Source organism: Semicossyphus pulcher, unplaced genomic scaffold (genome assembly GCF_022749685.1).
Source record: "Semicossyphus pulcher isolate SPU_LCO1_2020_fin unplaced genomic scaffold, fSemPul1.0.p SCAF_19, whole genome shotgun sequence".
NCBI lineage: Eukaryota > Metazoa > Chordata > Actinopteri > Labriformes > Labridae > Semicossyphus > Semicossyphus pulcher.
This window is the reverse complement of record NW_027211692.1, coordinates 18,470,460-18,497,358: the sequence shown is the minus strand read 5'-3', so window position 1 is coordinate 18,497,358 and position 26,899 is coordinate 18,470,460. Positions and strand designations below refer to the sequence as shown.

General features: G+C 42.2%; 1 protein-coding gene across 1 annotated transcript; it reads right to left on the bottom strand.

Moving 5' to 3' along the window:
- inppl1a (inositol polyphosphate phosphatase-like 1a) lies at positions 1-26,241 on the bottom strand. Its single transcript, XM_069668513.1, has 27 exons — positions 25,809-26,241; positions 19,691-19,754; positions 18,932-19,079; positions 18,771-18,852; positions 16,366-16,512; positions 15,965-16,055; positions 13,577-13,666; positions 12,753-12,851; positions 9,980-10,130; positions 9,310-9,416; positions 8,773-8,875; positions 8,477-8,673; positions 8,174-8,291; positions 7,746-7,842; positions 7,443-7,581; positions 7,250-7,349; positions 7,052-7,140; positions 6,873-6,954; positions 5,926-6,015; positions 5,431-5,544; positions 4,939-5,115; positions 4,699-4,854; positions 3,775-3,859; positions 3,532-3,618; positions 2,631-3,384; positions 2,348-2,481; positions 1-2,237 (listed from the first exon to the last, which is right to left on the bottom strand). The coding sequence occupies exons 1-27, from the start codon at positions 25,982-25,984 to the stop codon at positions 2,132-2,134; spliced, it is 3,783 nt and encodes a 1,260-aa protein (XP_069524614.1). The 5' UTR covers positions 25,985-26,241; the 3' UTR covers positions 1-2,131.
- Between the last annotated feature and the right edge of the window lie 658 nt (positions 26,242-26,899).

Here is a 26,899-nt window from a genome sequence, read left to right as displayed (position 1 = left end):
GAAAGATGTTAAATTTTAATTGAAAAAAAAAATATTACATGGGCAAACGACTTACATTAACTTAACATGACCAACAGAAGAGAGACTACATGAAGGGACGACATAAAACGGAGTGTGTCAGAGAAAACAACACGTCTGTTTTTTCACCCATGCACTCAAATACAATCACAAACACACACTCACACACACATAACGAGAACACTGAAAAGGCCAAAAAGGCTTAGAAATTAGGTTTGACACGTCTGAAAAGTAGATTCACATCCTCCTCATTATGGCTGTTAAAAGATGAGACACATTGTACGACACGTAACACAAAAGGCAAGTAACTGGCAGCAACATAATCAGGATGAAAGAGCGGGGAATCTTTTTCAGACATGAATGAAACAGTTAAAATAATTTCATCATATTTAGTCCAGATAATGCAACACATTCATTTAAAGTTTTGATGTCAGCTTCTCTTAAAACATCAGTAATGTGGCTAACAGGCTTAGTTTCTAGTCTCACAGGCAGAGGAGAAGGCAGGATTTGAATTAAGAACAAATAAAGGCAGTCTGACCACTAACAGGCAAGCTAACTCTCAGATTTCTTAACAACATATCAACAAACCATTGAGTATAACTCGCGTCACTGAACATGACTTGATTGTGTCTCCTAAAAGTTCCACTGAGCATCTACGGTCGAGGTTTACGGAGTAGCAGCACCTCCTGCTGGTTTAACCGGGGAACAACAAGAGCCCTTACATCACCTGTGTCCTGCAGAAACCTGACTTGACTGTTTTAAATTGGTTATGAGAGGTGACATCTTATCACACCAGGTCATGTTTCTAGTGATGTAACAAAAACAAGCAACAAACAGCAAAATAAGAAACATTTCTAGACTATATTACAGGAACATAATGTTTTGTTTCTCCAAGACGATGACGATACAAAGGCTTGAGCAGAGTGAGCATTAATGAATCTTTTTGGCTATGTTAACCAATTCCCTGAACACTGCTCCACTCACACACTTTAACATGAAATGTGACCCATGAAAAGTGGATCTTATAATACTACAATTAGATTTGTCTTCTCCTGTTAACCGAAAATTAATGACAATGGACAAATAAAGTGTGGGCATGAGAAACCTCAGAGTGAAATTACACTAAGGTGCAGCATTTATTACTGCATGTTAATTTTGTTGCTACTTGATTTTCCCAACCAAAAACTGACTGTGCTGACTGTGTACAAAACATACCAGGGGCAGCTGAGGTCTAACACAGTCGTTGAATGAATGAAATATGAGTTTTTATATGCGTGTGTGTTATATGAGCAGTTTGAGCTGGACTGGTTTGGTTGGTTTGCTCCATATTCCCTTTATCATTAAAACATAAAACTATAAATACATGCAGAGACACTGAGACATAAATGCCAACAAACAATAGCGGCCTAAATGTCATCACAAAAGTACAAATATTTTAGAAACGAGACTTAAGCTCCTCTCCTGTCACCACTTCCTGTCTGCATCCATCACAGAAACAAGTGCGACTCCGCCCCGAGCTGTGAGCTGACATCACTTAAGTGCTCTCATAAAGCAAAGTTACCCAATTGTTACCATTTGTTGGGTTAAACCTGAAGCACGATTAGCAGACTCTGAACTGCAAAACACAGGTAGTGTGTTCACAAGCCTCTGGACTCTTACAAACATCCCTCTGAGGGGTCTTGAACAAGGACAATGAGAAGAGAACACGCTCTAATGTGATGGTCTGATGGTCAACACAAACGCGAAATTAAGGCATCAGTTGCTCCACACGTGAGTCGTAAATTAACACGATCTCATCCCGCATCCTCTCACTAGGTTTAGAGCTGAGGGTTATGTAGTGATGTTTGAAATGATTATCATTAAATAAGGCAACCTGCACGACAACGACAACACACATACAGTACATGTGAAAAAAAAGGATGGTGGTTCAACAAGTGTTTTTTGAAAGTACAAATGGAGTGCAAATTCTCTTTTTAGAAGGCACAGTCTGGCATCAAATGGCACGGTCCAGCTCAGCTCAGTTCAGTTCAAGTTCAGCTGGGATTTTGGCCTCTTGTGACCTGGTGTGGAACCAGGACTGGTTTGGACCAGTCATAGACCAGTTTGAAAGAGTTTATTTCTGTTGCTGCTGTTGCTGCTGCCTGAGGCTCTCCAGCAGGATTCGCTTGTGGGCGAGGTCGTGCACTCCTGCCTCCTCCAGGTCCTCCTCTGTTATGTCACTGAAAAAACATCAAGAGATATGAGAAAAGCTGAAACAGAAGTGACAGTTTCAAACAAAACCTACAGATCAGAAGAGTATAATCAAGAAAAACTGTCTGAGTGTATGTACCTGAGGAACTCCAGGTCGTCCCAGCCGTTGTGTAGCAGACCCTGCTCATACCTCTCCAGTCCCAGTCTCTGCAGCCACTCCCCCACTGAAGACTCCCCTACCGACAAAGATGAGCTGCTGCTGCCCCAAAGTGCCTGCATAGGGGAAATGAAACACAGGATCAACTGAAACCTTCTACAGAAACATACCATAACACTCAAGCTTCACCCCCTGTCACTGCCAGAGCATCAATAATCAATAGTTTATTGGTAATAATGAATGTAAATGTAAGTGAAGTGCCCACCTCTTCAGGCATGTCCTCTGCGATACTCTCTGGGATGGGATTTCTCGGTGGAAATGTGCGGCAGGCTTCCAGACCTAAGCCCATCGGCTGCCCTCTGAGAGGCGGTGGTGCAGATGGAGCGCGTGGAGGCTGCCCGGGAAACTCCGTCTCACTCAGTGTCTTTGCCATCTGAAGAACAGAACACGACTGGTCGTCTAACGCCCCTCCACCAACTCCTCCCCCTCCTCCTCCTCGTCTAAAACCATCTCCAAGAGCTAACGGTGCGGCAGGACTGGCTGCTGGGATCCTGACCTCAGCTAGGTCTGGGTAAATAGGGCGAGGCTTGGGGAAGGGGGCCTCTACAACCATCTCCAGTGCTCCCTTAGGGAGAGGAGGAGGGGGGAAGTCCGGAGGGGGTCGATTCAGTGTGCTCCCGACCGTTGTTCCGACACCAACCCCCTGTGCTCCTGCTGCAGCGGTGCCTCCATCGTCCTCTGAGGAGCCTTCCTCACTTATAGCACGCACTGGGTGCCCCGTCATGGGCCGGCGCGTGTGCAAGGGCCCTGAGGCCACAAAGGGAGGCTTGGTTCGAGCTACAGCAGAGGGAGGAGGGGGTTTAGCCCCCTGAGGGTTCACAGAGGTAGGAGATGGGAGAAGCTCAGGTGAAAGAGCCGCTGCTGACTGGTTAGGGACGCCCTCCAGGATGTAGTAGGCGGGATTATTGTAGCTGTTCTTGCAGATGGATGGATCACCGTCTGGTGCTTCCTGTTTAGGCCTTGACAAAGAAACAGAACAGGTGTTTGATGGCCTACAGGGGTTTTACTTTTTGATGTGTTCAAATGCTCTGTTCATATTTCCACATCAAGAATGTCTAATGCATTTTTTATTTTGGTGAACTCTGGTGTGTTTAAATCTCCTGTACCTTGCAGCAGTTTCCTCCTTGCTGTTCCTTTCTCCCTCCTCGCTGACCTTTCCGAGTTCACCAAGCTGTTTACGAACCACAGATGGCCTGTATCCAGAACACATTATAGCTGTGTAAACATCTCTGGTGTAATATCACTCAATCAAGGTAAATATGGAGCGCATCAGCATACAGGATTAAAGCTTTTTGCATTTTACTGAAAACTAAATAAATTGCAGTATTGAATGAGTAGAGTGGACTGACTTGACATATTCATGCCCCACTCTGGATACCAAAGTGGATTTCCCTTTAGGTCCTCCTGTCTCGTCCTTGTCCACACTGATCCACTCTGAAATACAACAATAGAATCGTTAAGACTTTTAAATTAGTGGCAAACACAAGAAAAACTGAAAATATCACTTAAATAAGCACAACTATCCATGAAGAGGACAAAAAAAGCACTTGTTAACTAAACTACAAACTAAAAGTATCTGGTGTCAAAGAACCCACAGATATTTTAAAGCTAATGCTTCCAAACTACAAACTGTTTAAGGTGTTTCAGACATTTGAAAATTTAACATTTTAAATTTTCTCATGTAGGAAAATTCGATTAAAAATAGCAAAAGCTGGGGCGCTGATTTAGCTCAGTTGGTAGAGCAGACGCCCCGTCTACAGCCCTCGACGCACTGATCGCAGGCTTGACTCCCGGTCTGCCGATCATTTTGTGCATGTCATCCCTTACTCTCTCTTCCCCACATTTCCTGTCTCTCTACAGCTATCCTGTTGACTAAAGGTAAAAAGCTAAAAAAAAAATTTTAGCAAAAGCTAGTATCATCATTTTCAAGTAAGGCTTTATTTTTTTAGGTTATACAGTATATCTCATGACAAGTGCAATTACACTATAAACAAGTAAATTTTTCTTGACGCAAAAAAATTTTTTAGGAACTATTTGCTTACTATGTAAGAAAATGTGCAGAAATTTTACATCTATTGCTAATTTAAGTTCAAATAAATATAAGTAATAGAAATAAACTCTTAAAACAAGTGAAACACTTGTAAAAAATGACTCACAGAAGAAATATCCTGTCCAGCCAAACATAAGCAAACATTCCCTTATGAAAGATATTTCATCTTAGTTGGATTTCCCTTTAAGCAATATTGTCCTACATCGATATTCTGTTACATTACCATAGAGTCTCTCCCTGGTTCCCATCCTCTCAGAGGGCACTCTGACCCTCATGGACCCCCTGATGTTTCCTGTTTCCTCGCCACGGTGGGACAGGTAGGTGTGGAACTGCTGTGCTGTGCTGCCAATCATAGACTTCAGCGCCAACACACACTCTCCTATCAGGGGTAATAAAACAAAGGTCCGCATGTCATCATCTAAGAACAGTGTGTCCAAACCACAAACAGAAACTCTCTTTATACCGTAGGACTCGTATCCATCCAGCGATTTCACAGTGAGCAGCAGATGTTGGTCCTGCAGGTATTCGATCTCTGATAGAAGAGGTTTGAGTGTCGTTAGCTGCTTGTTGGACCAGCCCACGCGCAGGAAGTTGACGTTGTCGCTGCTCTGACTGTCGTTTTCGTAACTCTTCTTAAACTCTACAGATGAGAGAGGGAGGGAGAGAGAGAGAGATGCAGGGCAGGGTGGGTGGGAGAGGAGACAAAGGAAAGGAGGTGGGAAGGAGGGAGGAAGAGGAGGGAGATTTTTCTAGTGCATATCATTCAAAAGTATGTGGTGAACAGGCGGTGGGGATGCAGCACAGGTCAAACATGGATTCTAGCTTAAAGGTATACTGACTGCCTGAGATAGGGAGGGAGGGAGAAAGGTACAAAAAAAGAAACAGATACAATTTTATTACATCCACCCTGTCTGTGCTGGAGCTTCTGGAGGATTTTGGTGGATGTTTGTCTCACCTTCTAGACACGTGGAGTAGAATTCAATGAAGAACTTGGTTCTGCTCGCAGTCTTCACTATGGCCTCGATGCTCTCAAACTCAATGTAGGCCTGCTCGGAAGACTTTGGCAGACCTGCACAGAAACAGGACGCCAGGAGGGATGGGGGGTTGGAGGAAGAAAGGGATGGAAAATAAGAGAGAAAAATGTAAGTAGGTGGAGGAGAATAGTAATTCACTTGTAAGCGTGACATTTTGCTCAGTGAAAGAAAGAGTGAAGACGAAACACACAAATACAGAGCAAAGTATGAATGACGATGGAGAATGAGCAACAGGCTGCTGTTTGTTTTTCCTCTGTTCAGCTCAACTCAATGCCTATTTCTGGTCTGTGTTCAGCTGTGAGTCACCGACCAGACTACTGGAGTTTATCACAAACTGTCTGGTTTGAGCTGGAAGGAGAGGGACAAGAAAACAAAGAAAAGTATTTACTAAAGGATTTAAGTTAATCCACTCGTACCTTTCTTGGAGACAAACTGGGAAGTCACTCCAACCTCGAAGGTAGCAAACACGGGGGAATGATCACTGGTCACGATATCGTCTGTACAGCCTGACAAACAAAAAAGCCAATATTTAAAGTGGCAGTAAGCAACATGAACATTACAATGTGAAAAACATTCCCAAACATGCATGCGCATTTTGCAACTGGTGTGTGCCACGCAGCCGTTGTGCGCCGAGGCAAGGAGAGGGAGCAGAGATGCTGTTTATTCCAAAACTACTACTAAAGTTATCATCACTGTTATGATTCTTGGTGTGGACCACCTTTTTACCTCTAGGTGTTGGAGCTTAGTGCTACCATTAGCTGTTACCGTAAGAGCTACTATTACCTGTCAAGAAGGAAGAAGGCAACCTCTGCATCGCTTCACTCTTCATCCCCTTACACTCGTCTGATCCCACTTTTTATTTAGGGCTCTCTTTGTGGCTTTTTTCTCCTCCAAGGTTCTCCTTCTTTTTGCTTCTTTAGCAGTATATGCCGTTGTCGGCAAAGGAGGTACAGGAAATTTACGGTAAGTTGCCATAGCTCCTGAGTGACACAACCTCTGCGTGCGCGCTGCTGACACAACTCACGTGGAAGCCAGTTGACACTAGTTTGTACAGAGTCGCTGTGATTGGTTACTTACGTGGAAAGCTAACCCTGATTGGTTGTTTGATTCAGACAGGATTGATTTTTTAACAAACTAAATACAAAGGGGCGGGCGCTCACAGTCACAGATCAGCAATCAACATAATATCAATTTAATATTGTTAGGGAAATGCAATGATCAAAATGTATTTTAACCTAATTCTTATGAAATAATGTACTACTACTGTCGCTTTAAGTCTCCTTGTTGATCAATTGTAATAATTGCTGTATGAAAAAAAAGGAATCTCCATTGAAACAATTGTTGGTCACTTGATTTGTCTCACCATAGGAGTTGCAGACAATGTGTGTTTCTGGGTATGACTTCCACAGGATCCTGTCACACCAGGACGGAACATTAGTCCTCATCTGAGACAGAAACACAAGAAGAAGACACAGAATTATCAGAAAAGCTCACAAGAAGAGGAAGAAAAAGTTGTCAGAGAAGGCTCGAGTAAACACATACCCCTGTGGCCTTTTGCTTCTGCCAAACGTATGTATCCCTTGAGCCACGTTCATAACGGTAGGTGGGTGGGAATGAGATCTCCTCCTCCGCTGCAAACAAGTAGACACACATTCACTCGTTAGACCTTGTAGCAGGTCAAAGAGTAGAAGCTCAAAGCAATTTATAATTTCCAACATGCGTCTTTCTTTTTCTACTAACCGAAGCGTAAAAAGACTTTGTTCTTCTCCCGCTCCAGGTTGAGCTGGTCCACCTTCAACAGGGGATCAAACTCCTTCCTGTTAATGTAGTTTAAAATCTCCTGCACGCAGACACAACAGAGAAACAAGCTGTCAGCCAAACCTTGCATTTCTGCATTTCAACATGTCTCTTAAGTGTGTGTAATGAGCTCTACCTGTATGTCCATATCCAGCCTGTAGTTGAGGTCTCCCAGCCAGAAGAGGTGTGTGAAGCGCAGTGAGATGTCGAAGGAGCTCAGCTGTTTGTCTCCTAACGACAGCAGGCGGAGGATATCTAAGTAGTTCTGGTTTCTCCTGTGAGAGACAGAGGGTCGTAAAAGAGTAATGACTGTTTGTGTAGGAGATGATTTCTAAAACAGGTGTCTCAAGGTGATACTGGAATTAAAGGGTTAAAAAATAAAATATGAGACTGAAATCAAACAGCTCTACTGTTATGTGTGTAGGAGTGTGGTGTGTACCGGGCAATCTTCTCATTCCCTGATGTCAGGTGACAATTCACAAAGCCAAAGGACGTCCCGTTGAACATGAAGGACACACCCACCGCTCCTTTGTTACCTAGGAGACGATCAAAACAGAAAAACAAACTAAAAACCAATACCAAATAAATGACCAATCATTTTTATTGTTTCTAATTACACTTATCATATTGATATGACAACATGTGCTGATACATTTATGTACCCACATGTGAAAATATCAAGTGGTATCCTATTTGCAGTACATAAGTCTTGCATCCCTCGTAATATACAAATGACTTGCAGTATTTTCAACAACAACAAGGTCGATTTTAGTAGATTGCCCTTTTGTTAACACCAAACATCAGTGTGTAATTGTGAAGTTAATCTTTTTTGAGGATTGAGGAATAAAGACTGAATTCTGATGTTACCGAGCGTGTTGGCAATGCCCGTCTTGACACTGGACATCCCCACATGGCTGATCCGGTTCTCATGTTCAGGCTTCACCAACACAGCAATTTTTATGTTCCACAGAGTTTGCACTGCGATCTACAACCAACAAGAACAACAAACAATAAGAAAACATGTTCAAGCTCACACTGCACAAAAATAACAGCTCTGTTTCCTCATATTTGCCTCAACTTCAACTCAAGGTATGCGCATGCACAAAAAACACAAAAAAAGAATGTGACATTTAACATAACATTTGTTTTGCTTTGCTTTGCTTTGCTCACCGGTTTATAATCCAGTTCTGTCTGTTCTTTCAACATGGCACGGAGCGACTCCACCCACTCCCGATCGCACACAGAGTTTTCTTGGCTTCCAAACACGTACAGGTCATGAGGGATGGTGACCGTCATCTCGTCTAGGGTCTTCCCGAGGCCGCGACACAACACCCACGAGGCCACAGACTTAGGAGAAGGCACTGAGCCTACAGACGACATGCATTTGTGTTACTTCTCAATGCAACATATGGAAAGCTATGATAAGTCAGTATGTGTTAGATAACGCAAGTGTGTGTGTGTCTTACCCATGTTCCAGGTGCCTATGAAGATGGAGATCATGTCTGGCTCGTCCTGGTTGGAATGTTTGTTCTTCATCAGCTGCAGCAGCTGGCAAAATGCCTCCCGCTTCTGAAACACACAGATACACACACAAACATGAGTGAGTGGAAGCTGCTACTGAAGAAATGATTAACAATAAGTCTGTTTTTATGTTTATATTAAACAGCATTGTGCGCAGACAACTCTTTTCAGTCAAAATTCTACGGAGAAACAGCAACCCAGAGTCAAAAATCACATGGCAGGAAGAGTTTCACGAGAAACTGAAGAGAGATTTGTGTATTGGTGTGTGTTACAAATCCTGACCCTGCTAGTGTCTTTCATCTGATTATGAATAAACAAATAAAAGGGGAAATTTGAGAGTATTTCCTGGTCAGCTTGAATATGAATGTGTGCAACCTCTGTTACGTTTGTCAGTTGAGTTACTGTTGAAGACTGTGTGATCTTAGATTCAAAAATATATGCTGTGTTTGTGTGTGTGCGTGCGTGCGTGTGCGTGCGTAGACCTTGGCACTAGCAAAGATGAAGTCTTTCCTCTGGCTCTTGTCCTTCTCCTTCTCAAAAACAATGCCCAGTTTATTCTGCACCCGCTGAGACTTGATCAGCTGACGGACTGAGACAGACAAAATAGACAGAGACAGGAGACAGAGGGTCAGAGATAAGGAGTGGGAGAGAGGCAGGAGAGGGAAAAGCAAGGTCAAGGAGTAGATTGCAAGGGTTGAAGACGGTTGAAGTTAAGGAAGGAGAACAATGAAAAGGCATGGGAAAAAACGTGAGAGACAAAAAGGACAAGGTTTTCAAAGTTGCTTATAAATCATCACGTACTTTTGTATGTCTTTACCACAAATGCATCTCAGGCAGATACCAGCTATAGGGCTTTATCCTGAAATACATTTATTCCACTGCTCTGAAAACAGTTTTCAAGGTGGGATAAAAAAATTTTTTAATAACAGGTAAAAGAGTAGAGGCAGGATTACACCTAAAAAACTGCCATATAACTAATGAATTTGGCTTTTGTCTAGGGCGTCATCTGCAAACGACGCGTCACTGTCTTGGTTTCTCAATCCCTGTTACAGAATTCTGCTCAACAGTTTCCTGTGGGAAACGCTGATCATTCATCTCACCGTTCAGAAAACACAGGGATTATTTAATGTTGATTTTTGACTAAGTTCTCACTTTTGTCATGTGTGAAGGTGGTCCAGTCCTCTTGGCTGTCCTTCACCTTCTTCATCACAACCAGTCGTCCTCCCTCCACGTCCACAGACAGAGTGTACTTCTGACTCTTTCCGATCTTTGTCAGCTCGGCCAGGTAAACATCCAGCTTCACCTGCAGAGAATCAGGGGAGAAGGACACACACTTAGAGAAACTGGGGCTGCTTGTAGTGCATTTATAAAAGTGAATGTGACTACAGGGCGCTCTACTGAAATCCTCACTCCACAAGGGGTCTCCAAAGTTAAAGAAGTGGACTCATCAGCACTCCCTCCCTTAACAGAACACAAGCTCCTGAGTCACTAACAGTCAGTTACATGAAGTCAACAAGATTAGAAATATGAAAGCAAAAACCAGCAAGTACAATGTCCTGATGCTCTCTACTGGAGACGCCGTTTGTCACAAAACTGTCAAATTTTCCAGTCATGTGAGAAAGTGGACCTTTTGTGTATGAAAATATAAACAGGAAGGAAGAGATGCGTTCTGATTTTAAGTCATACCATGCATAAACACGGTGGGGTCTGTTTGTGTGTGCCAGTGGATGAATCAGGTACCACATCGGAAAACTGTCTCCTAATCGTAACATCCTTTATGTTACTGTGTAACAGGAAGCTGTTGAACCACCCCGCAGCATGCTGTGTGCTGACAGCTAATAAATGAAATAGTTCATTTCTTCTTTCCTCTCAGCCTTTTCTTCGCCTCTTTTCTTACTCAATACTTTCACTCTGAATCAGATGATCAACAAATACACTACAAAAAGCCACTGATGCTGTAACAGGAAGTGAATAACAAGCATTCATTTGGTCTCACATGAAGGGTGTGCGGAGGATTATTTAAATTCACCACCTGCTCGTTATGTAATTCAGGTTCAGTCTGTCTTCTCTGAAGCAAATCCACCTCTCCCTGAAAGTTAACTACAATCAATATGATTAAGAATATCCTCTATCTCTGTATTCCTGTCGTTAAAAACATGAAAGTAAAGCCCAACCGATATGGGGTTTTTGAGAAAATTCAATGATTACAAACATGCCGGCTGATAGAGTGAATTTTTGGGATAGAATAAATCTATAGAATAAAACCTATCTAACTAAATTGTGCACCAATTCTGCAACAATATGATTATGGAAAGTTACTCTGAAGGGTTCTTTCTTTAAAAATAAAATGTATTATAGAATATCAAACATTATTACATATTGTCAATTAATTCTAGCGTGGATCACTGTCAGCTCAGCTGTGAAGCTCTGCAACATGTGCTGCGGACTCTGCAGAATCTAAAAACTGAATTGCCCTTTGGTCTGAATCTGAAAAAAAAAGTGATGAAAAGACAGTATTTTAAACTATGGAGGGGAATGCACTGTGCTGGACAAACTACAGAGTGTAGTTGAGTTGTGTATTAAAAAAAAATCATATCAGCACATATTATAAAACATATATTAAAATACAGATAAATCTGTGATATTGGCCAACCAATACACATCGGTCATACACAGAGACGTCACAAACCTAAGGAGCCAATCCTGTTAATGGACGGGGTGACGCTATGCATCATTATGTGTAACCTATGGCAACCACTTCGGCAAGGGGGGGGGGGGCAGGCTGTAACCGTCATCGTGATTTTTGCAAACTCACTGCTGACTACTAACGTTAACGTTAGCTAGCTAGGTTTCGACAAGTTGCCACTAAACGATGGCAGAGACGTGTTTTGTTTTCGTGATGGAGGGGGCAGTTGGAAATGTACATAGTGGGTGGGGACCATAAACTGTATAAAAAGATGGATGACATTACAGCTCCCTGAAAGTGAAGCCAAAACATTTTGAGCTCCCCCTGCTGAGTGGCTGCATTATAGGTAATAAAGCCCGCCTCCTCCATGTTAACAGGTGGGACATGAGTCAAACTATAAAATCAAAATACACACCAAATAAATGATTCTCAGACATGGTTTCTGTCATTATAGTTAGTTCTTATCATGCTGATATAATTCCAAGTGTTAATTTTTCCAGCAAGTTCATTTTTAATTAGTTATTTGATCCTGTCAAAAGGATGATTGACAGCTCTGTTAACAAATACGGCTCCTGTAACCGATCTGTTCCGGATTAGCAGAGTAGAGGACAAACAGCGAGAGTAAACGGAACTAAAACAATCACTACAGTCATTGAAGTTTCTATACCTGTGAACGTCTGCTTCAGACCAACACAAGAAGCTGTTCTGCTTTTAAACTTGCCGGATTCTGATTTTTTTTGGTAATTTAAGTGTGTGCTTTGGTTAGCGGAATTAGCTATGTTGGTGACACCCGCCAATCTCTACTGTGCAGACTCTGGCTCCAAATGATGTCACCATTGCAAAATGGCAGCACCTATCTCGAGGCTATTTTGGCATCAATTCCATACAATGAGAGCAGATGGAGATGTGTCGTTCAGTTATATATAAAGTCATTGGTGGGGACTATGCAGATTCAGGAATTTTTAACGAGGGAGAAGGAGGAGATGCCTTGGGAGGATTTTTAAGTAATTTAATGTATTTTGCTGACTAAGCTGGTCTTTAATATTACGCAAATGCAGATTTTTTTCACCTCACCCTTCCCACGATTAAAGAAATACTTGCACTTCCTGAAAAGACCAAAAGCTAGGATCAGATGATGCCATCATCACTTCCTTCATACTGACCATCAACCTACAGCATTTAATCATTGTGTGCTTGTGTATGTTTGTGTGTGTGCGCGTGTGACGATTTAACACATACCTCAAAGGCCTGCACGGGGATGGCTTTGCTGTGACGCATGGAGAAAGGAGGAGGGGAGCATGGAGAGGACAAACTCATGTCCTGTAGAGCTTTCAGAGCCTGAGGTGACAAAAAGGAAAAGAGGGAGAAAACAATAAAAATGTGAAAGATCACACACAAAAGGAAAGAAACAGAGACACAAGCAGATAAAATGGATTGTCTGTGTTGGTGTTTGAAAGGAAACAGTTTCCCATTTCCTGGATGTGACCTAACAGGAGCAGAGAAGGTGGAGCCATGACATCACACGAGCCAAGACATGAAGCTTGATTGCACTGAGGTAATTTCCTTCCCAGGCCACCGAAGCCCCTCCTTACATATAAAGTTCAAGTTGAAATGGTGTGACCTTAAACATGGCAGACTCTATATGCAAAGTAGGGATAATAGCAAAGAGTTTCATTTTCTGGTTTTCTGTGCTTTTTGCAGTTATAGCTTTATTATGAAAACACTTTTTAAGGGCTGTATGTCAAACCTGGACAAACGGCTGCTCTGTCCAAATATGTTGCTAAATCCCTCCGTTGCTCTCTATTGAGTCGTGTGTCAAAAAGAAAAGGGGCTCTCCTTCACTTTGTAACACACACAAACACACACACACCAGCCTGGAGTCATCATGCTGGGCTGCACAAGCAGCGAGCAGGGCCTCTTGACAGATGATCCATCATACTGCGAGGGTTATCTAAACTAACCACCCCCGACCAGCAGCTGTCTGCGTTTGTGTGTGTGGGAGCAGAAGTGATCATGTGTGAGGGTGCATGCCGACACATGACTGAGTATAATTTATTAGGTACCTTTTTCTCTATTGAGGACAGTAGGTCTTTGAGAATTGCCAGCTTGGTCACAAGGTTTTCCAGCTCCTGGTCTCCACCCTGATTCACCGACTGATGGAGGAAAAAAACACTGTGAGAACCCATTCAAGGGAATGACATAGGTCTGTTTAAAAGGGATGCAACAACAGCTTTTAAGATTGCGTTTAATTGAATTACACATTGCATTAGGACACAAATGAAAAAAGAAAAGAGGTGCAGCATGTAAGATTGCACTGCACACACAAAGTGCAGCATAACAAGCCGCCAATGTATACATAAATCAGGTTTTATTCAAACATAGAAGCACATGTTGTGTTTGCTTGACAACTGAAGTGACTACTGTGCTGATGGCGACAGTTATTAATGAGGTATTTCTCAAAAGCAGAATGCCTCCTGTCTGCCACATTAATATGTTTTAAATCGAAATGATTAAAACCACTTAAAAGAACAGATCCCTGCTGGACTCATACATCCCATCACGTATTAACCAGTGTTAACAAACAACTATTGGAGGAAGAAATAAGACCTCACATGCATAAAAGACGAGTGTTTCCTTGTGATACATTACGTAAAGAGCTATATACAGTATATATACAACTCTAGTGTGGCTGAGTCAGTCTGTCCTAAGAAGACCCTGGAGAAAAAGGAAGGCTGTTCCTCATGACACACATTAGTGTGTTGGTATGCATGGTGCATGTATGTGTGTATAGGTTACACTATGTGTTAAATCCAATAACAGATGGAACAAATTAAACTAAGTCTCTCTTCCTGTTTTTATGAACTTGTTGTGGAATCTCTGTTACTTGATCTGATTGGCTGCTCTGTACACGAGGCGCTTTATTAAGATTAAAGAGAAGTTTTGACTTGTTACTTAAAGCTGTAGTAGGTAACATAATTAAAACTAACTTTTTGTCATATTTGCTCAAACTGTCACTTTAAACATGCAGTAGTACATGAGAGAGATAATCTGTAAAAATCATGTTCCTCTGGCTCCTCCTACTGCTCCTGATGGCATTTGTAAGAATCCAACGCTCCCGAAACACATCAACCAATCAGAGCCGAGCAGTCTCTCAGGCTGCTGTCAATCACACGCTGCGCAGCACCACTTCTCTGCGCATGCTCACACGGTCAAGCTCAATTTCTTCATTGTGCGCAGCGTCAGCCGGTTTGTGTCCACAAAGGCAAATAAAAAACAACCACCGGGTATGAAAAAACTGCCCATCCCTCCATTGCCAACTGTGGCTTACACTACAGAACTGTTAAACTGAGGAAGACTAATGAGGAAAAGCAAGCTAAAAAGTAAGAGTTGGACCGAGACAAAAAGCAAGCAAGCGTAAACATTGGAGCAGCATTTCCGAGGTGGAGAGAGCTACAGCACCTGAAAGGATTAAAAAGCGATCCTGAGTTAGACAGTTCTGCTCGACATGTAATTACCCCAGCTTCATTTCTGCTGTATTTGTGTCACATTGCTAAGATGTCTGCGGTTACTGTGACATTGTGTTACGCTGGTGCTGCAGTCGGGCTAACGTTAGCTTGTTCTCAATGTGGCTACTGTTCAGCGTTGTTTCATGGCAGTGTGGCTGAAAATATCTCTGTGAAGTGTCCAGGCAGTGTGACCGTTTCAGACTTTCTCCTGATAGTTCTGTGTGCCAACATCAATGTGTTACTGCTTAGATGGCACTAAGTGCTGGTGGTTTTGCCGCTGGTTTGATGTGTATCTGCTTTGACAGTGTTGGTGTAATACAACGGCTGCGGTTGTTGTCATTTCAAGTTTTTACATATTGTATATCTGGCTCCTTCAGTTGCTGTGGTTACTAGCCTGCGCGCATGACAGCCTCCTCTGCGGGGAGGGCTTTGGAGGCAGGACTGAGCGCCGCTGAGAGAGGGGGAGGGACCTGGAGGTTGTAATCTTTCAAATTTTGAAGCAAAGTCGGCTCTCTTCTCTATCTCACCAACTGCAGCTTTAAGGACATTATGTCACATATTTCATCATCTGTGTGTGGTAATGTTCCCGTGATCAGTACGAGATGTGATGAGATGTCACATTTTATAATGACGTGAAAAGAGAAGAGAGAATTAACTGGAAGTGGTTTGAACTTTTATCTCTATTCTGCAGGAAATTCATAATTGAGGTTTCAAACAGCTGCTCATAACTGCTGCCTCACCACCGGGTAATGCACACAGACTGGTGGTGTTGTGTCAACATACAGTACATATAGTACATACTTACTATACATACATACATAATGTACTGTACAGCAGACATGCATAGAAGGGCTTAAAAACCAGCACAGTTAAGTTGTTAGACATGTCAAGGAGGACAGAAGACATTTGTTTGCTTCCACACATAAATGGTGCAAAGATGCGTACCTGCTGGATCATCTTGGAGACCATGAACGCACTCTGCTGATCAAACACTTTAGACAGGATCTCGAGGCCTGACAGAACCTTGTCCACCTCCCTGAATGAGGAAATAGAGAGCGAGCTAGTTGTCTCAAACCTTAAACATCCTTCTCATGTCTTCCTCTTCATTAAAGTCTATCTTTAAAGAAAAAGTGATCTACTATATTAATGAGTGCATGCAGAGCTGCAATATGAATAAAAGTTGATTTTGAAGCTTGTTTTTTATTTAAGTATATTTTCTCTGACTTATCACAATGTTTGAATGTGCAACATGTGCCAAGTGACCAAAACAAAAGGTGTGTGGAGGAAGCAGGCTGGTGTTTAGACTGTTGCTCCTTCCATTGATAGTTCTTCTGTGTCCTTCTTACCCATTAAGGCGTTTGCAGGAGGCCACTAGTGTCTTGTTGAGGTGAGGTAGGGAGCAGGCTCCCTGTTTGACTGCTTCAAGGTCCAGAGCATAGCTGCCCTTCAGGTACTCGTGGGAGATGGTGCTCAGGCCGTTAGCTGCTGGAGAACTGAAACAAAATCAAATAAAGTCCAATGAGTATCTTCAACCTCCTTCACTACGTGCACTACCACACGACTACCTTTTTTAGCTAAAAATAACAATGACATTGGGATTTGATGTGTGACATTATATTCAGACATGACCTGCATTGTCAGTGTTATTGCACTGCAATAAAGCTGCAATCTTTAAGTCCTACCTAAAGCTTTCGAGTGATGTCTTGCTGTATTTTTTGTCCGTTCTGTCTTTTTGTTGTCGACCTGCTATAGACTATACATTTTATGCTATTATATTACCCAAGTCACACAAGTGTTTAAAGTTTCAGCTGATATTTCAGTTTCAAAATTGCACAAAAATAATATCCCTTGGACCAGAAAAAGACTATTATGGACTTCATAGTGGAGTGTAAATCTGTTAGCACCGCATCTGTGCAGTCAGGATTTTTAGTAACCCCCACTTCCTCCAAAACAGGGGCTGACTTATGACTGCCCTGCCACCCACAGACACAGACAGTCAAAAAAAACTTGCTTAAAGGAGCAATTCGCCCCCGGAAAAAGCCACCGTCAGTCAAAGCTGGTGTTCTCTGTAATCGATAGAAGCAATAATATTTACAATTGGCACAATAGCTGTGGAGAAAGTTGTACAAACAGCTCGTGGTTTCGCCCATTCTACAACACCCAGCGTGCCTTGCGCCCCTCCCTCTGAAAGGAAGCCCAGCGAGAGAAGCTCAGAGTGGTACAGAATCGGAAATACGAAAAGAATGTACCGGTGGAAAAAACTTGGGGACTTCAGTCTATATTTCAAACCTGGTGATTTTGAACGAGACATGACTTATTTATAAATTTGGAAGGTCTGGGAGGGAAAACAGGAGAGCAGGTAGCAATTCAAGGCACCTCACGGAAGCAGAGATTATATCGGAGGCAGGCGTTTGAGGAAGTGTAGTGTAGCAAGCTCCCTGGCCTCTGCCAGATGGCGCGATTTACGTAGCCTGGCAGAGGCGGATAGCGTCCTCCAAAGGCACAGAGGGAAATTGTTTTTTTTTCTCTCCCATAATGGCATTAGCTCCCCATAATAGCATGATAGGACTGAGGTTGAAAATCGGCGAACTGGCCCTTTAACCCAGCCAGCAGGATGCCTCCGGCCCCCTACACCCTTCCCAACCACCTTTACCTCAACAAGCTAGTTAGCTCTTTGCTTATAGAAACACTGCTGACAGATAATTCAAATGCTAGCTTTATTTGTTTTTTCTGACAGACTTCATAGCGAGCTAAATAAACCAACCTCCACAAGTCTGCAAAACAGCTAATTGCTCTGTGTAAAGTGTAAAAGAAAAATATATCTTCATTTGCTATGGCTGATCTTTGACGTGTTTTTGCATTCATATCAGTAGTTTCTGAGAATTTTAAGAAGCGTGTACAGGAAGTGTCACGACTTGATTTCCATAACTGCATCGTTCCATAGCAATCTGATAAACAAGGACCCCTGTGACTAGAAGGAGGATGTTGATTCAGATAATACTGTGACAAAGGTCAATGCACTAATTCTTCTGACTACTTTTATGTTTTGGGGAGAATTTTACATTTAGTTGATTAGTTACATCTTGTAAAAATGAAAGAAACTTTTGCCTGCGAAAATTTCAGAACCTTGAACACAGCCAACAAATCCCCATCAAAATAGTTGGAGCAAAGGCAGTGACTTTTTCATTAATATACACTCACATATAAACACCAACACACCACAGCCCCCACCATCATTATCATCTGAAACTAACACGGTAACAGGATGTGACTTTCTGTTTCTGTATGTAGATGGAGGTGGGCAAGCAAGGAGAGGAAATTATTAATAAGTGTGTGTGCTCACTAATTAACATACAAGTGTGAAACATTAATTTTTTCTGTTTTTATATTAATATGTCACTCTGTTAACAGTATGCTGCATGTGTGTGTGTGTGTGTGTGTGTGTGTGTGTGTGTGTGTGTGTGCTTGTCATAAGTCAGAAACTGTGAAAGTGAGAGTATTCGTTTTTGAACATTATCAATAATAGCTTTGCTTGTTATCTCTACAAACAGCGCTGACATGCCAGTGAAGCAACATCCTTCCTCTGTGTGTGTGTGCGTGTGTGCGTGTGCGTGTGTGTGTTATGGTTGTACGCTTGTGTGTGTGAGTGGGTTAAGAAGCCCAGCAGGTAGATTGTGACTTGATTCTCAGCGCTTATAAATCATATTTTAACGGGGACACAAGAGAATGAGTCCTCTTGTGGACTCTGTACCTTTCAGTGGGTGTATCTGGTCCAGGGGGAGTGGAGGTGGAGGCGGAGCGAGGGGGGAGGGGTGGCTTCTCATCCTCCCCATCTACCAATCACAGAAAAGTAAAGTCAACATGACACAATTGCAGGATAATCAAAAGTGAAAGTTTGGGCTCTATAGATACCTGAATAGTCCCTGTCATCGCTCACAGCTGTTTCCTCTCTGTCCACAGGGAACAGCAGGGTGGTGACCAGACCCTGGCTGGGCTGCAGGTACAACGACACCAACTCTGGTAACGTCTTAAACCGCTTAGGCTGCACGCCCTGAGATGTCTGACGGAGAGGAAGAGGAGGGAAGAGACAGAGGAAGAGGTTTTTTTTTTCCACAGTGAACATAACAATTATATTCAAACATCTTGGCAGCAAGTCGTCTTGTTCCTGAAATCTCTAGTGGCCCCCCTATTGTTCTAAATTTAAGGTTGGGTAAGCAAATGTGACCCAGTAGTCTAAATATAATTCACACCAGGAAGAGATGTTTTGGTAAAGGCTGCTTCCAAAGATGTTCCACTCCAGGAAGCTAAATTAGACTCTCTTCAATGTTAGAGCTAAGAGCCTAAAAATCACACAGCAGGGACACAGATGTCTGCGATGAGGCCACACGGACGGTCTGAAGCACCATTTCATGTATGTGTGTGTGTGTGTGTGTGTGGTTGTTCGTGGTGGGGACTTCACAGCTGTTGGGCATGACGCACAAAGAGGCTGCTGTATGATTGTATGTGTGTGTGTTTGAGTGAGTGAGAGAGCTCAGCGCCAACAAAAGCATCCCTGCCTGCCAGCTGCTACTGAAGCAAATACAGTTTTTGCTGCACGCACTTAACCTTTAGCCGTGTGTGTGTGCGACTCCGAGTGTGTGTGGGTGAGGGCGTGAGGGTCTTCTCTGTTACCTGTACAGCCAGAAATCCTTCTTCATCTGGGAGGATTCTGTATGTGTGGACATGCTTCTGAAACCTGCAGAGACAGAAAGAAACAGTGGTATGAGGTGAGAGCAGACATACAGAAAGACAAACGTGACATAAAAAAAGGAGTCACTCAGATATTTGGAGCAAATGAGGGAGGTAAGAGGAAAGAAGAAGAGACTTTTAGACTATTGTTTAGCTCAACAAAAAGTCAGACATTCACACACACTCTTGAACTTGACCTCACTGGATAGGGGTGTGTGTATGCATTCATGAGAGTGAGGGGGGTTTACACCCTGTAGCTTCAACCTGTTGCTGTCTGTCACAGTTGTGAGCGGGCTTTATCCTTACAGTAGTATGATACAGTAGAGCAGAACAGAGCGGCATTAAGGTATTAATTACATATTTTATACATTTAAATAAAGCAACAATGAGACATATAATCTAGTCCTTCCTTGAATGTCTCCCAGCTTCCTTCAGTCAAAAACTGTGAACAAAATTTCATCTCTGATTGAACCACAAGCGTATTTTGCCCACAACCAACTGCAGATCAATGCTCTGACATTGTGATGGCACAGCCGTCACTACACGCCTGCAGCCACATGCTGGAGTTTAATGATTTTCATGTCTGCCCTTCTGTTCAGTGGACCGGACGCAAAATGTTCAATTTGCAAAGCAAATGTTGTGGTCCATTTCTGTTTATGTGTACTATACACTGTATGTCTGTGTGTGTGTCATGGTTGCGCATCTGTTGAGATACGTGGGTGTGAGGATGTAAGGAAATGCAAAAACATTGAAGTACTGCTTTTACTTTAGCTCTGACTGTGCCTCTTTACAGCATGTGTGCATGTTTAAACTAAGGGAGGGGGAGATCCATGCCGGGTGTTCATCCTGCCCTGTCCAGCTCAGCTGTTTTTCCGGTCTTTCCAGGTCAGTGTCCCACAGGAACTAAAACATGGACTGGACTGAAATATAAAAGTGTGTTCTAAAGCAAACTAAGAGAGGATTATTTCTGTCCCTCCCAAAAAAAAACACAACTTAATTCTGTTGGAATAAACATAATAAATAAGAAGAAATACCAGTTTTTGAGCAGAAGTGTCACATTTAATTTGACTTTAAAAAGGATGATGTTACTCATTACACTCTCAGACAGACACAGTGATACGCACTGAACCTGCATTTGTTGTTTGAAACACAAGGCATCAAAGTAGGGCTCAACATTGGTTTGAAGCTGCTTGAGGTGTCGGATGATCAACCAAGTTTTGAATCTCACTAGTACCGCAAAAAATGGACATTAGACAATCTATTTAATACTAAATAGGGAGTTTGACATGCCACAAGGTTGTACCAAAGTCTGATTATAACTAACTATCGCCAGTGTATCTGTAGATTACTTATAATGTATTGTAAATGTGTTATGACTGTTTTAACCTTTGGAGTATTTCCTTGGTAAGAGGAAATAGAGGCAGTTATGTTTTGACAGCGTAGCTACTTCTAATTCCTGCTGTACTCATTCTGATAACAAGACATTAACTTTCTTTTTATGTGTGTTTTTTTTTTAACATTATCTGAAAACATGCAACACAGATCTCCTTGACGCAGATTTGAACCTGTAGCATCACTGTTAAATGATAACGGATTAAACCACCAGCGCACTGAGAGCAGAAGTTGTCATGTCATATTGATTTAAATGCTGCACATTTATTAGATTGATGCTATTAATAGCTCCATAAATCATGTCCACAGCAGTTGGTCTCACTAACAGCATTAACTTGATAAATATTTGCTCCTCTCGAGGTTTGGCAGTAAACACAAGTCAGCGAGATGAACAGTTGCTTTTGTCTGTCCGGCCTCCTATCTACATTGAGTCCCATCACATTATAAACACAATGCATTGTAGGTCCAATGGCACTGTGCATTAATGTGTGTGCGTCTGTGCCTCTGTGTGTTTTTGTCTTCCTGTTGGCAGCTGGGGAGATTCTCCGCAGGCCTGTGGAGTAAATACTATTGTTTCAGAAGCAGCAAAGTTATAGCAGGGGGAGGGAGACGGGGAAGGAGGGAGAGGTTTATTATGGGATGGACATAGACCCAAAGCATACAGTATGTGAGTGTGTGTGTTGTCAACAATAGTGTGCTGAGGGAAATGGCTGCATCACTGACTCCCTCTGTCCTGTCTTAGTGCCACCTCCTCTTTCTTTCAGTCTCCGCTGCCTCCAAATGCAGCAGCTCGGTGTTGTCCCCACACGCTCAGTAACCAGTGTGCATTTAAACACACTCAAATGGAAACATTACATTTCAATATATTGTGATAAAATACTACAAGGCTATATATTGCATCCTCTATCTGCCTGTTTCATTGGTCTGTGTTCTTCATGCTTATTCAAGTAATATGTGCTTACTTCTCTCTGTCTCAGTTTGCATTGTTACCTTACAGAACGCAAGTGTATTGATATTTCACCTCTCGTTTCCTTCCTGGTGAGGAATGTTTTCTAGGTTTCAAACACACAGGGTCATGCCTGAACCCCTGACATGTTTCGACGTGCTCCACTGATACTAAAGAACACCTTCCTGAGAGGAAAAACAGAAGACAATATCTCTGAAGCTGTCCAAGTAACGCATACAATATAAGCTTAACAAACATGTGGCGTCACCTGATGGTTGGCATCTGTCCCGTTGGAATCTAAAAGTGCGGCAACTGAAGCAGGACATAAATGACGGAGAATGTATGTCCTATTGTATATAGGACCTATAGCACGCAGATACTAAACACAGAATTCAATCACCTTTAACTGTAAACCTTCGCAATCCAAAATGGTAAGCCTGTCCAAGTGGCCACTTCCTAAAAAACGTGTGAGCAACTTAAAGCTCACATGCAGACACACAGACCTTAAAGTCTGCATACTGAAAAGTTCTTAAAGAGGAAGTGAAAGGCCTAAGAGACAAGCCGACCCTGACCTAGAGTCAGTCCCGGGCAGCTTCTTTAGAGTCACCAACACAAACAAACACTTTTCACACCAGCCTATTCTCAGACAACAACAGAGTGGAAACGCGTCCGAAACACAAAAAGGAAGTGCAAATGTTGCTTTATAGAAGTCACAAGGGCCAGCTCAACAAAAATCCCAGTCTAGTAGACGGGTTCAAGTTGAAAAAAATCTGAATGTGTGAGGTTTGTGTGCAGGGACGTAAAAGAGGTCACCTGATTTATGCAGGGAAATTAAGCCTGTTTTTCGTTAAATTACCACACTGACCCAATTATGACCCGAGCATCCACTGTGCCATCTTGTAGTCCTCTGGGCAAAGACAGTCTGACTACAAGTGATCCAGTATAAAACACCTCATGTGCTGTCATTCCAAATTAGAAAACATACAATTGACAAAATGTTTCATATAATTGCAGAAATGTGTGTGAAACTTTGTAATTAAGATCATTATTTTCGCTCAATTAATTAATTTTCAAATGCACAATTTGTTTCCTTTAACATTCATAAGCCTCAGTAAACGCATCCTCCTGAATCTCGAGTATCTAGTACCATGACTAAAAACCAGTTTGACACTGTCTGGAACATTTTCATGCTTCTGGTGATTCAGATTGTACTTCCTGGAAATGCATTATTTAGCCAGTAATATCTAAGTGCACGAGACAGAGATTACAATGCTTGACCATGTCATCTTTTCCTCTGCAGCTTCAGGGGCTGTTGTGAAATACTGGGAGAACCTGTTCTCAAAGACATAATTCATGAAGACAGACAGCTTGTTACTGTTATAGTGAGCTAACAGCAGTGGTCTGCATGACCTGTGACTGGGTATTTAGTCAGCTGAAGAAAATGGTTATGGTTTTACCTATTACCACCAATTCCAGTTGGATGAATATCAGGTAGTCAACTTGTTTTCAAAGGTTTGCCTATATTTTCAGATAATATTTTAATGTTTATTTCTAAGGGACAAAGGCACTTATCCCAACAGCTCATTTACAAAGCCTATACCTAGTTGTATAAAGTCTCAAATTTATTAATATCTCATAGTTAAGTAAATTCTGTTGTAGTACAAGGTTACACATGAAAAGAGGAAAATGTCAAGAGGGTTTAATGACAAGAGGAATTCCCCATATGTGCCCTCTGGTTATCAATAACATTCCCACTGACACCTCACTGGCAGGTCTTTTTCTCTTAATGTTACCAGATGGAGTTAACATCCTAATGATTATTGACTTCAGCCTGGGTTGATGAGTATTGAATGAAAACAACTGTGTCATGAACAACTGCCTTACATACATACATGTCTAAAATCACTGAAGTTTAGCTATCAAAGCTGCATTTATATCAACTTCTGTAAATGTTACCGCTGCCTTTTAGTATTGCATAATTCTCAAGCTTGAATATCAACAATAAATCCTCATGTCTTTCCTCGTTACTAAAGGAAATGAGTAATAAGACAAACGATATAGCACTTACAGTCCACACAAGTGTCATTATCCTGCTCTATGACCGCCAAAAAGATAAATAAAAATCCAGCTAATTCAGAATAATAACAGCTAGTGGTATTGGTAATTTGTTAAAGTGGGACATTAAACAGTAAACGTGACCATGTTAATTTATTTAATTTTGAGACTAAACATCTTTGTAAAAAAGCAACAACTTTAATTCTAAAGCACAGTTTGGCTGAAGCCTGCCCATATCTATATTACAGTATCGTGAAGCAAACTCTCTGAGGTTAAATAAAGTCCATGAAAGGTGAAAGAGGAGAGGAAGGGAGAGGTGGAGGCAGGAATAAATCCGGAAACGGATGATGCATGGATGTGAGGAATGTTGTTGGCATTGAGTGACCTACTGAAATACTGGTGCATTCAGCAAAGCTGCCAAAATGGGATGCAGGCCTATTTTTTCTGGGTTTTAGTATGGCAAGTCGAGTAAAGTACTGGCAGAGTTAAAGGACTTCTGCATGGTGAGGTCAGACTGATAATAAATGTATTCTATAAAAAGTGTCATCAAGTACACACACACACACACACACACACACACAGTGAACTCGGCATGGGGTAAATATCAGACAGGGGATGTAATGTTGATCGAGTCAATGTTTGGGGAACTGTGTCACAAGCATGGCATTGGCCTTTTATTTACTACACATGCACAATCATTCGTCGTTGCATCTGTTTAACTTTTTATGGATGTACATAGAGGAAGGCACACAATGTATTTTAGTTGTTTATGAATTCAGCATCTGTTTTCCATGGTTCATTTGACTTGCCTGAGTCACTGTCAAGTGTATCTAATACTGGTGGCAGCTTAATCATCTGATTGGCAGGAGTATGGGTACATATTCTTTTTATCAGTTAGGCATGTAGTGCCTGACTTTGTTTATGTTGATTGGTGAACATTGAGGAAGTTGGTGGCATAATGCCCCTAGTGTAAATGAATGTCAACACTGCCCTGACATACAGATTATCATCATTATTCCGATAGATTGTGTGTGAATAGTTACTATTTGTAACTCCTCAACAAAGCCAGCTGCTTCCCTGCTGCGCACATCTTACATGAGCCTTCAATTAAAACATCAGCAAGGCCTCACCAGCCCATAGATGCTTATATTTACCTCCACCACCATCCAGCTCCAGTGCCCTGTAAAAACGGCGCTGCAGGCAACCACATCAGACACAAGACAGACAGGGACAGCCCTAAAGTAGTGTGCCATGCTGGAGTTTCACTGCTGGGCAGACAGACAGTCTCTCTCTTTCTGCCACTCACTGACTTCCAGGAGAGAGTAAACAAATGTGTTTGGCTGAAACCTTGTGTAACGCAGGCTTCATATACAATGTCAACTCATATAATAGCAAATGATGCCAGTTTGCTGCTGAGGGGAAAGTTTATATAGTTATACGTTTTAAGAGAGAGAGTAACAACAAACAAAGAAATTACTTTCAGGCTATTAACAAATATTCCCAAGAGGCACTTGCCAGCTTTTAACCCTAACTAATACACTTTTAAAATACAATTTAAAGTAAAAGGTTGCCCAAACCATAACTTCTGGTTGTTAATAGCTTGTCTAGGTTGCACACACGAGTAAAGAGTTCATTCAAGCGTGTCTTTTCTGCGATAAAGTTACTTACAGTACACACAAAGCGTAAGCCCCGTTGACACTCTCGCTGTCCCGCACCAGGAAGCTGCCGTCTCTCCCGGCTCTAGCCAGCAGCTCTTCGGCCGCTGCTCGACTCAGGTCCCGGTGATACCACATCGGCGGCGCGGGCCCCAACGGAGAAACCCCACCACCACCACCCCCGGCCATGGCCACAGCCCTTCAAACCGGGTTTCAACTCGAGCTGCTTCCAGACTTCCCCCGAAAACCCCGCAGCCCTCCTCCAGACTAGTAAATAATCCAGGGAGAACCCGCTGAGAGCGGATAAAGTGGAGTAAACGGTATTCCGGCGGTGGTAAGGAGTCGCGAGACAACCGACGACGGGGCTAAAAGTTGTACATTTGTTAAATTACGTTGTTTGCGGCTGTTTCCTCAGTTCCTGGAAGTCTCGCTACCCTCCTCTTTAACTTCCCAGTCCCACGGAAATCAGGGTATGTAAATCCACACTGGAGACCGGGGAGCAACAGTGGGGGCGTCCCGCGTCAGGAGCGACATGGTGTCAATATGAAAGACTTCCTGTTTAAATTTTCAAAATAAAACAGAGTATTGAGGAATTTAAATCGAGACATTTTGTTTCATTGGCAAAATCAACCAGTCAGTGTTTCCTTTTAGGTATATCTTAAGCTTACTTGACAGTTCTCTGTGCAGGAGGGATGGAGGGTTAAAGAGATACTGCGATGGATAAATAGAAAATGAGAGAGGGGGAACGGAGGGATGGAGAAAAAGAAAAGTAAATGAATTGTGTAGGGATGAAAGAATAGCTACGTTTAATTATCTCGTGTACACTTACATAGTGACATACTTCCATTTTATGCTATATATACTTCATTCAAAGAGACATATTTTACTTTTTATTTCAGTACATCTTTATAATCTATCCATCTATTTTTAGCAAGTAGTTACTTTATTAAACATACAAAACGTATGATCAGCAAATAATGTATTGCTTCGGATTGAGAGAGTAGTTAAAATAAACTATTCTGTAGATCTAAATCTATAATATTAATCCTACGATATTATGTAAGCTATATAAACAGATCACTCTCTGACAGCAGCCACTGAGCA

Excerpts from the sequence above, each read along its gene's own strand:
- inppl1a (XM_069668513.1), bottom strand. The coding sequence starts at position 25,984 with ATGGCCGGGGGTGGTGGTGGTGGGGTTTCTCCGTTGGGGCCCGCGCCG. Across the intron at positions 16,513-18,770 it reads CCAGATACACCCACTGAAAG|TTCTCCAGCAGCTAACGGCC; the intron begins GTACAGAGTCCA and ends ATTTTGTTTCAG. Across the intron at positions 5,116-5,430 it reads CTACTCCACGTGTCTAGAAG|AGTTTAAGAAGAGTTACGAA; the intron begins GTGAGACAAACA and ends TCTCATCTGTAG.